Source organism: Acanthopagrus latus, chromosome 20 (assembly GCF_904848185.1).
Source record: "Acanthopagrus latus isolate v.2019 chromosome 20, fAcaLat1.1, whole genome shotgun sequence".
Classification (NCBI taxonomy): domain Eukaryota; kingdom Metazoa; phylum Chordata; class Actinopteri; order Spariformes; family Sparidae; genus Acanthopagrus; species Acanthopagrus latus.
Genome location: NC_051058.1, coordinates 24,171,701 through 24,183,044, shown reverse-complemented (window position 1 = coordinate 24,183,044; position 11,344 = coordinate 24,171,701). Strand labels below are relative to the sequence as shown.

The 11,344-nt window shown below is 42.8% G+C and overlaps 1 protein-coding gene across 2 annotated transcripts; it reads left to right on the top strand.

Annotated features, from left to right (window-relative positions):
* The first annotated feature begins 8,190 nt into the window (after positions 1–8,190).
* LOC119010052 lies at positions 8,191–11,009 on the top strand. 2 transcript variants are annotated; one of them, XM_037081909.1, is made up of 3 exons: positions 8,191–8,759; positions 8,790–9,419; positions 9,565–11,009. In XM_037081909.1, the coding sequence occupies exons 2-3, from the start codon at positions 9,138–9,140 to the stop codon at positions 10,216–10,218; spliced, it is 936 nt and encodes a 311-aa protein (XP_036937804.1). In that variant the 5' UTR covers positions 8,191–8,759; positions 8,790–9,137; the 3' UTR covers positions 10,219–11,009. The 2 variants fall into 2 exon arrangements, with proteins under 2 accessions (XP_036937804.1, XP_036937805.1); XM_037081910.1 differs by having other exon boundaries at positions 8,191–8,777; positions 8,808–9,419.
* The last annotated feature ends 335 nt before the right edge of the window (positions 11,010–11,344 follow it).

Here is an 11,344-nt window from a genome sequence, read left to right as displayed (position 1 = left end):
AAGCAGCACCTGAGTGTTAGCAGCACCTGACAGTGAGCAGCAGGGGGCAGCAGAGTGTTGTGGTGATAAAAGCCTGAGACACTGTGTGTTTGAAATCTGACATATCAAAGATCTGGAGCTGTTTCATATCACGTTATATTATTTTAGGGATTATATTGATCAATATTTATGTAACAGAAATCTGAGTCTGTTGAAACATCCTGATGAGGAAAAACCAGAGAAAAGACTTAATCCAAGGGGTGTGTGTGTGCGCACGTGTGCTTGTGCGCGCGCGTGTGGGGGAGGGCTGCTGCTCGATCTCTCCTGAGAGTCTGTTAAACGAGTGGAAGCTGTTTGAGCAAACGAAGCGAAAGAACAAGAAAAAAAAAGGAAACAAACGCCAGAGTGAAGTGAAGGTCAGAGAGAGGAAACATGTTCAGCCTGCAGAGACTACACCTCCATCATCCCTCCATCATCCCTCAATCACACCTCCATCATCCCTCCATCATCCCTCAATCACACCTCCATCATCCCTCCATCATCCCTCCATCATCCCTCCATTGTTGACTTCACTCATCTTCTCTTCAGGCACTGGACAGTGTTGGATCACTGACGGCAATCAGGTGTGTCGACAAGTGTGTCATTTATGTGTGTTGATGTTTTATAAAAAGGTTTTGATACATAAAATGTCAACGAACAAAATTAATGTTAAATTAATACATTTCCCTCCATCAACCTCCATTATCACACACACACACACACTCAGGTTCACTCCCTCCATTAATTGGTTCCCTCAGCTACTGCTCAGATGAAATATTAAGTGTAGCAGCCTTCACACTGTTATTGATTTCTGTGTGACTGACAGCTGACAGTTACTGTGTGTGTGTATTACTGTGTGTGTGTGCACATATGGTGACGTGTTGATCAGCTTACTACACTTGTCATTGATCATCAGAATGATCAGTGATTTAGATGATGCCTGACACAGTAGATCATTCACTAATCAGCCAGTATGAGGCCGCTGACAGGTGTGTTTACCTGGGTCAAAAACTGAGGCAACTTATTTATTATAGGAGCATTTTTTTGTTATAATTGCTACCAAAAGAGATTACTGTGTGTGTGTGTGTGTGTGTGTGTGTGTGTGTGTGTGTGTGTGTGTGGGTTTCATGTCACTGTGATTGACTGCTCTATGATTGATTACCCTCCATCCAACCAGAGCCTGACATGTAGACCACCACAGTGTGTGTGTGTGTGTGTGTGTGAGAGAGAGAGAGACTCTGTGAGCTGTGAAGTCTCTATTACAGAGTGAGGTCATCAGCTGAAGGCGGGGTCAGAGGTCAGACAGCCCGCCCACACAGAGAGCAGAAACACCATCAGGTTTTATTGCAGTTAATCTGAGTGTAATCAGTAACATGTAGTTAAAGTACTCACAGTAAAAGTACTCTTGCATGCTGTGACTGCTAACACTGTTAGCACAGCAGGACTACCTGATGCTAACACTGTTAGCACAGCAGACTTGAAGACTTCATGTCAATAAAGGTGTAAATCTGGTCTGAGATCAGTTAGTGATGTGTTCTCTCCTGCAGACTGTGATCACAGCAGTTGAACTGTATGGAGACATCTGATGACTTTATATCATCAGGAGGAGGAGAGGAGGACTTTATATCCTTTATATACACTATATTACCAAAAGTATTCGCTCACCTGCCTTTACTCATTCTATGAACTGAAGTGCCATCCCATTCCTAACTCATAGAATTCAATATGATGTCGGTCCACCTTTTGCAGCTATTACAGCTTCAACTCTTCTGGGAAGACTGTCCACAAGGTTGAGGAGAGTGTTTATAGGAATTTTTGACCATTCTTCCAAAAGCGCATTGGTGAGGTCACACACTGATGTTGGTCGAGAAGGCCTGGCTCTCAGTCTCCGCTCTAATTCATCCCAAAGGTGTTCTATCGGGTTCAGGTCAGGACTCTGTGCAGGCCAGTCAAGTTCATCCACACCAGACTCTGTCATCCACGTCTTTATGGACCTTGCTTTGTGCACTGGTGCACAGTCATGTTGGAAGAGGAAGGGGCCCGCTCCAAACTGTTCCCACAAGGTTGGGAGCATGGAATTGTCCAAAATGTTTTGGTATCCTGAAGCATTCAATGTTCCTTTCACTGGAACTAAGGGGCCAAGCCCAGCTCCTGAAAAACAACCCCATACCATAATTCCTCCTCCACCAAATTTCACAGTTGGCACAATGCAATCTGAAATGTACCGTTCTCCTGGCAACCTCCAAACCCAGACTCGTCCATCAGATTGCCAGATGGAAAAGTGTGATTCATCACTCCAGAGAACGCGTCTCCACTGCTCTAGAGGCCAGTGACGGCGTGCTTTACACCATTGCATCCGACGCCTTGCATTGCACTTGGTGATGTGTGGCTTGGCTGCAGCTGCTCGGCCATGGAAACCCATTCCATGAAGCTCTCTGCGTACTGTACTTGGGCTAATCTGAAGGTCACATGAAGTTTGTAGCTCTCTAGCAATTGACTGTGCAGAAAGTCGGCGACCTCTTTGCACTATGCGCTTCAGCATCCGCTGACCCCTCTCCGTCACTTTACGTGGCCTACCACTTCGTGGCTGAGTTGCTGTTGTTCCCAAACGCTTCCATTTTGTTATAATAGAGCTGACAGTTGACTGTGGAATATTTAGGAGTGAGGAAATTTCACGACTGGATTTGTTGCACAAGTGGCATCCTATGACAGTTCCACGCTGGAATTCACTGAGCTCCTGAGAGCGGCCCATTCTTTCACAAATGTCTTGTTTCACAGTCTGCATGCCTGAGTGCTTGAATTTATACACCTGGGGCCAGGCCAAGTGATTAGAACACCTGATTCTGATCATTTGAATGGGTGAGCGAATACTTTTGGTAATATAGTGTATTATATAGGCTAATTTTCAACTGTAGTCCTTCGGCAAGATGTTAAGCTAGGCACAGGGTGGCTAAAAACAAAAACATATTAAAGAATACACACAGCAACAGATAATAACAGTATACCATGATGACAAAAGAGTTTCTCCAATAAAACATTAAACATGTAACCATACATCCATTCATACAAACCACCGTGGGTTGCAGGACTGCTACAATCATACATAGCAACAGACAAACCTGCATTCACATTAAATACTGTCAAAGATGTTCACATTTTTCTCTGTGGGAGTCAGAATTTTTTGGTGAATTTTCTATTTCCTTCCATCAAAACTTTTCAAATGTGATACTTCAAAATATGCATTAAAATACTTTCACACATTTATCAAGTTAACCTCACCCTCAGTCTAACTTATAAACAAGTGTTTTAGTCATTTCGTTAGGGAGGACTTCTGTTTGGTCCCCAACAGAAAGACAGTCCTCCAATCATGATTAAAACATGCACACACACACACACACACACACACACACACACACACACACACACACACACACACAGGCTCAAATCAATGAACAGTAACAAGTTCAGCTCAAAGTCAAACGCAGACTTTCAGGAGAAAACAAGAAAACAAAGAAAAGTCGTTCCCTCGAGCACTGAACCAATCAGAACTGCATACTGTTGTGGTCATGGTAACCACTGATGCTCGTTAAAAGCAGCAGCTTCCTGTTGTTAGTAAAGGAGGGGGAGGAGGAGGAGGAGGAGAGATGAAGGTTTTCATTGATTTTCTGTCAGTTTTCAGCTCAGAGAATTAAGAGATTCTGTTTGTGGTCAAAATGTTCAAATAATGTCTCAGAGGAGCATGTGTGTGTGTGTGTGTGTGTGTGTGTGTGTGTGTGTGTGTGTTCTCCTTCCCCTTAAAGTTAATTGAAGTTAATTGATCGGCTCATTAAATCCTCCACTGAAACAGTTAAGCAGTGTTTTTAATTCAGAATTTAACAAGATGGAAATTAATTTTCATTTTATTATTCTCTTTATTCACTGTATTTACTGTTGATGGGTCGTGCGCATGGCTCAAACAAAGAGAAAGGCCTGTAGGTGAAATCAAAAGCCTAAACTACTAGAGCCTCAGCTACGAGGAGCTGCAGAACAAAAGAACAGGGCAAAAGGCGCAATGGTGTGAAAAATGTAACTCAGGGTTACGACCTGCCTACAAAATTTTCCCCCGGTCCCTCTTGGCTGTGAGCCCGGAAGCTCTGCCAGGATCACAGTGACGTCACTCCCAGTTTAAAAGGTCACGAAACCTCACTGCACGTCGCAGTCCCCAGGAGCTTATAATGTGAAGAGACTTCGGTTTTACACAACTGCTGCCATAAGGGTACAACTTTGAAGAACGTTTTTCTCTTTGTTGAGCTAAAGTTTCATTTCCCTTCTCAGTGAACTGGACAGAGACTGTTTTGGATTTACTTTCATTTTGTTCGGACATTGGTCATAATCGTATGGATCCAGGAATACTGCACAACCCAGCCGCTTCCTCCCGACCTGCAGAAGGAAGAGATAATCTTCAAAAGGAGTCGAAACCCCTGAGGTCCGGTCCTTCATCAGATCGATTTGCAGCATGATTACTGCCTGCCTCCGTCAGCTTTTAGGATGCCAAAGCTTGACCCTGTGCTCGCGCTCCCAAACAAGTCGGAGCTCCAAGTTAGACGGGCACACACGCTAAACCACACGAGCGGCATCAAGTAAGAGGCTTTTGTTTGGGCAGGAACAGATAATATATAGCATATTTCCTTCATTGTGCTTCACAACCGCTGAGTTCGATTTATGGTTTACTGTGTTGCTACGCTGTTTGAGGAAGAGACGACCGCTGTGCACCAAATGGTCGTTGTGGTTGTTTCTTTGTTGTCTGCTAAGCGTTCGCTTAGCTTCTCCTCTTTTACTAACACACACACACACACACACACACACACCGAGATACACATAATCTCATGAGCAATCTGTTGGAAACTTATAGTTCCATTTTATTGACTTCAGATGTGGACTCCTCTCGGTAGCACGGCTACCTTTTTTGGAACTGTGGGTATTATCTCTCTAAATTCACCTCCTGTGTGACCAAACTGCACACGGGACCAAAGACGATGTAACCACCATCTTTGTTCAAACTTCGCACACACGTGTAGTGATCACCTTTGGTCGACATTTACACTGCCGCCATTTGAGAATCCCAGGTATCTCATTCAGAACCTAACCCATCCCCTCGGGATCTGTGTTCTCGCGCGACTTCGCCAAATCACGTTTGGCGCTTCCTATAGTCTCTTCAACGACAGTTCTTAAGTCACGCCCACTAATCTCTAGTCTGGCCATCTTTGTAGTCTTTATTAGGGACTTCCTGCCCACACACACACACGTGCGGCTCCACCCATTTATCTGTTTGGCTCGTTTACGTTTTTGATGTTGCTTGTGAAAGCAACTGTTTGTTAACCTCCTAAGGCCCAAGGTGTTTTTTTACATGCATTTTTTATTTCTCTTTACTATTTGGGTTTATTGGAGCCTAATTAGAATAAAAACTAAACATCATCTTCTGATGTTATGTACTTTCAGAGAAAAATTATGTCCACATATGTGGACTCATGTTCCGAATTTCCACAAAACACAATCAAGTCAACTTTGTGTAACAGAGTGAAAAACTCTTTATTTCCACCTTGAACATGGCAGTTTTTTTTCTGACTGCTTTTGCATGTATTAATAAGCCATACACACATATAATATCGGAGAGTGAAAAAAAACATGGAAACATTGCATTTTTGCCCTTTTGGACAGTAAACATTAACTCATAGTTCAGCAGGTGGTTAGTCTTGTGGAGAGAAGCTTTAATAAACACTGTTGATTTAACTGAGCAGCATGTGATTATTTTGCAGAATCCCATATTGTAATAGCAGCTGGTTGAGATGGTCAGTGCTCAGATTCACACCTTCCCACTTATCTAATTATTGATATTTTAATATTGACAATTTGATGAATTCAAGCTTTGAGACTAGAGGTATATATTCAAACTTTTGCCTTAGCAACGGCGCAAATCAAAGTCATCGTCGTGCGTCGTGACGTTCGGCATTGTGCTTACAAGATGGCGGGGAGCAGCGCACCAACAGACGCAGCGCTGGAAAGCATAACTCCTGAAAACTTAAAAAGCGCCGTGTGGAAAATTTTGTATTTCCATCAAGAAACAGGAAAATTACTTCCAGAGAAACCGTCATTTGCAAGTTATGCTGTAAGTCGTTAAAGCACCACTCGACTACGAGCAACATGAGCGCACACCTCCATTCAATGCATTACTCAGAGTACGCAGAACAGTTAGCGACTGAGGAAGAGCCACGGTTAAAACAGGCAAGAATAACATTGTTTTTGCCTCCCTCCTCATCTCGTTGTCTGCCAGCTGCTCGGCAAGAAGCGATAACGAAAAAGCTGACTGAGTTTATCTGCAAAGATATGAGGCCAGTTAACATCTCGCAGGGGGACGGGTTTAAGGAGTTCATCCGAGAGTCTGAGCCACGGTACACGATTCCTTCTCGTGGGACCATTACCAACAGAATTGTGAAGCTTTATGATACCGCTAAAGAAAACATCCGTGAAATGATAAGTGGACCATCGATCGCCCTAACCACAGATGGATGGACATCAGTGGCCATGGACTCATATGTGACGGTCACAGCACATTTTATAAATGAGGGCTGGGAAATGAAAGATATCGTTCTTCAAACGGCAGAATTTTAAAAATGCCACACTGCCGAGAATGTTGCTGAGGTCATAGATAACATCCTCCGAGAGTACAACGTCAGTCATGAGTCAGTTCTTGCCATCACCACAGACAACACTGGTAACTACATTAATGCTGTGGAGAGGCACCTGCAAGTCACCGATCTCCCTGCATGGAGCACACTGTTAACCTGGCTGTGAGGAGGGGGCTGGCAGTGCGAGCTATTGAAACTCTGCTCAGCAGACTTAAGGCCACGGCGCTGCGTTTTAACAAGTCGTCCACGGACAGCTACCTCCCTGAGTTAAACCTGCCCAGCTTATCAACGACTGCACCACTCGGTGGAATAGCACATACAATATGGTGTGTCAGGCAGCTGAGCAGCAAGCTGCGGTTGCAGCTGTTATCATGGAAAAGAAACTGTGTCGTCTGGAGTTGAGTACTAGTGACTGGTCCCTCATGGAGCAGGTGAGAGCGGTGCTTAAGCCCAATTCCCAACCGCATCAGCCGTTCTCCCCCTGAAGTTTGTTCTTCAATCACAACTACAGACCTCCACTGACGATCCAGCTGCAGTCCGAGAAATGAAAACAAAGATTTCAGATGATTTAGCAAAGCATTATGGGCAGGACAAAGATGCCTTTATGTTGCTTAGCTACCTTGACCCACGCTTCCACCGGCTGGTTCACTTAACACGCAGGAGCTGCGAGAGAAAGTAAAGAAGGAGCTGATAGTGATAGCGGAGCAGAAAGAGGGACATGGGGGTAACGAGGCTGCAGACTGCCAGTACCAAGACAAAACAGCTCTCAGTGCTATGGGGGACCTGTCTGGGGACATTTACAGTCAAAGCACAAACACAAACTGTGACAGCGATCAACAAGAGACGCTCACGTACGAGAGAGAGACCCCTCTGCCCACCCACAGCGACCCACTGGCATGGTGGAAAATGGCACAAGTGAGATTTCCTCACATAGTTCTGCTGGCCTGACGCTATTTGAGCATCCCTGGGACCTCGGTAAGAGCAGAAACTGTTTTTTCCACGGCTGGGATTGTAGTGGATAAAAAATGCTCTGCACTAAATCCAGAAAATGTTGATTGTCTAGTGTTTCTGGCTAACAACTTGAACATTTAGGATGAAATGTTGTTCTAATCTGCTTATGTTGACAGCTGTGACAAAGTAGATGTTTTGGTCTGTGTCATGGTTAAAAGTTTACGAAATGTTGCTCTACTGTGAATGTACCGAAACAACCAGTGTTGTTTGAAACGCTTTAAATGCTGCTGCCATAAGCACCTTTCTTTTCGTTATGTGTTTGGGCCTTTGTTTACAATGTGAAAGTGCAGACAAGATAATTAGTGTTGTTTGAAACTTTGCTGTTTTAAATGCTGCAGCCATGAGCACTTCTGTTTTCATTTTGTTATGATTTAATTTATTTACTTAATCCATGTGTTAATAGCGGAGCGCTGATAAAATTGCCTGCTTGTCTTTATCCATGAAGAGTTGTCTCTTTGACACTTAGAATAGCAATGTGTGCATCTGAATGATTGAACATCAGCTTCTTCTTTACAGTTTTTTTCAGTGACTAACAAGCGTTTGTCCAATCAGTTAACACATTTTCGAAGCTCTAAACACAATTAGCACAGCATCGGACTTCTGTGGCCATACCATTCACACATTTCATGTCGTTTTCACACAATATGCAGTCAGTGAACACATTTCCACAATGCTTACATTTTCTTAAGAGACACGCGATACCTCCCAACAAAATTATGGATTGTTTTTGTATTATTTACAAATGTTAACACACAACATGCCACAATAGCAAAAACAATACTCCAAACCTTAGATACAGTATAAAATCCTCTACTTCTGCACTGATATAAGTTCAAAAACAATATATCTCAGCTGATAATGAACTAGCAATTGAATAATTGACACACAGCTGATTTATGTGGGGTAAATTGGGCCAACTACAGCTGATTCCAATGATTTCAGCTGCATTGATAACTATAAAAGGAGGACTTTGAGGAGTGATTTCTCTTGGAAGCAGTAAAAAGAAAAACATTGTAATGTCTGGACGAGGAAGAGTACGAAGGAGAGGTGCAGGTGTAGTGAGAGGTGTAGTGAGGGGGGCAGGTGCAGTGAGAGGTGTAGTGAGGGGGGCAGGTGTAGGAGCAGGCCCAAGGAGAGGGCAAGGTAGGGGTATAAGAATGCGTGGTGGTGGCATTCCAAGGGCTACAAGAACGGTAGTCAGTGATGAAATTCGTGCCACTATCATTGACCATGTCATCAACCATGGTCTTTCACTAAGAGAGGCTGGTGAAAGAGTGCAGCCCAATGTGAGGCGGTCAACAGTTGCCTCCATTGTACGCATTTTTCGACAAACCAACAGGTATGTATTGCATTTTACATGGATTATTTGTATTCTCACTTGACATGTCAATACAGTAAGGCCATACAGAAACGCTAACATAGAATTTTTTGTCCCTCTAAAGGATGCAACGTCTTCCTCCCTCTGGGGGAAGAGGAAAGCTCCTCAATAATGATCAAGAGCTTGCCATTGTGGAAATGGTAGTTGCAAATAATGCAATAAAACTCCATGAACTGCAAACTCGGATTGTAGAAGACAATGACATGTTTGAAAATGTTGACAGTATCAGCCTCACAACAATTGCACGGACATTATCCAAACACAGAGTGCGGATGAAGCAGCTCTACACTGTTCCCTTTGAGAGGAATAGTGAAAGAGTCAAAGAGCTACGGCAACAATACATCCAGGTATAGTGAATATTCAATTCAATCTTCAATTCTAAAAGCTTTGCACTTTGCAAGCAGGTAACCTAGACAGTACAGCACTGTAATTGGTTACAGCATAGTATGGTGTACAGTAATGACATGATTTGCATTTGAAACTTTGTTTCAGAGAGTTATGGAATTGGAGGCCAACCAGGCACCTCATGAGTTCATCTACCTTGATGAGGTGGGATTCAATCTGGCCAAAAGGCGTCGTCGTGGACGAAATGTTATTGGACAAAGGGCCACAGCTGATGTGCCAGGACAGAGAGGGGCAAACATAACAATGTGTGCGGCGATTTCAAACGCAGGATTGCTGCTTCACAGATGTCAGGTTGGACCCTACAATACAGAGCGCCTCCTTGCCTTTCTTGATGATCTCCACCATCACCTCATCCCACAGCAGAATCAAGAAGGTGAAAACATGAGGACCTTTGTGATCATCTGGGACAATGTGGCATTCCATCATTCCCAAGCAATTACAGCATGGTTTGAAGCCCACCCAAGACTAGTGCGTCTGTTCCTTCCACCCTATTCACCTTTCCTCAACCCCATAGAGGAGTTCTTTTCTGCTTGGAGGTGGAAGGTTTATGACCATCAGCCACATGACCAGATGTCCCTCCTTGAAGCCATGGATGCTGGCTGCAGGGAAATCACAGCTGATAACTGCCAAGGGTGGATCCGTCATACTAAACGCTTTTATCCCAGGTGCATTGCCTTGGATAATATCAGATGCGATGTTGATGAAAACATGTGGCCTAACCCTGAAGACCGCAGAGATTAGATAATTACTTTAGAAATGTTGTGCTTTTATTATTTTGAGCTTTTTGCATTTTTTTTCTTTTTCAGAATGTTCTTTTGTCTTTCATGGATATTTTGTTCACTTTACTGTAAGCAGTACTGTAAAAGTGTTCTGTTCTATCCCACTGTAAACAGTACCTATATCTACTGTACCTCTTGTAGTAAACAGTAAATGAATAAAAAAATGATTTGGTTTTTAGTGGAATGCTTTTACATACAGTTCCCAACCAGGAAATTTAGTGTAGAAATGTTGTATTGCATGTTTTACATGCAAATATTTGTAAAACTGAAACAAACACAAGTCTATGCAGTAATATCAACAATAGCCAGTGTTTTGAAGCCTGGTGTACTTTGACTGACTGCATGTACCTTCTGAAGTGAAAACAAGTGTTATTCTTTGACAACATAATGTCATTGTGGGTCAGATTTCCAGTGTTTTGGTAAAGTTAGTTTGTACAGAGAAAGGTGTGTTCTATTTTGAAATGAAGAGTTAGTATATATTTAACAATATGTGTTTTTGAGAAGAAAATTATCCATTTGGCCAATTGTGCTTTGTAGGTGTGAGTCTGTGTTAAGAGTTTAGAAAAAGTATCAGAAGTATGGGTGAGTGCTTGTTAGCGACTGAAAAAAACTGTAAACATCATAGCTTGAATATTTCTGGCGTTATTTCTTATCTATTTATATCTATTTATTATACATTTCTGGCCATGTGTTGGTAAAACTTGTTGCAAATGTTACATAACAGGTTTGGTTGAAGTGCCCTCTAGTGGATGCGGGAGGCATGGCCTAATTATAAGCTTGTATCTCTGTATATGATGATATAATAAAAAAAAAAAGAAAGAAAGAATTTGAATATTGTTTGAATATTTAACATAAGAAGCATTAGAAATTTGAATCTGATTTGAGGGGAGGATTGACAGCCCTAGTGAGTACCTGGGGGTGGGCGTCCCGCGACCCGGCCCTGGATGAGCGGAAGAAGATGGGTGTATGGATGGAGTTACCTAGGTTTCATTAATCAACCATAATAATTCTAATTAATTAATAATAACATATTAATGAATAATCAATATTGATTCCCAACGCTGTATATGTGCTGTGTTCCCTGTGTT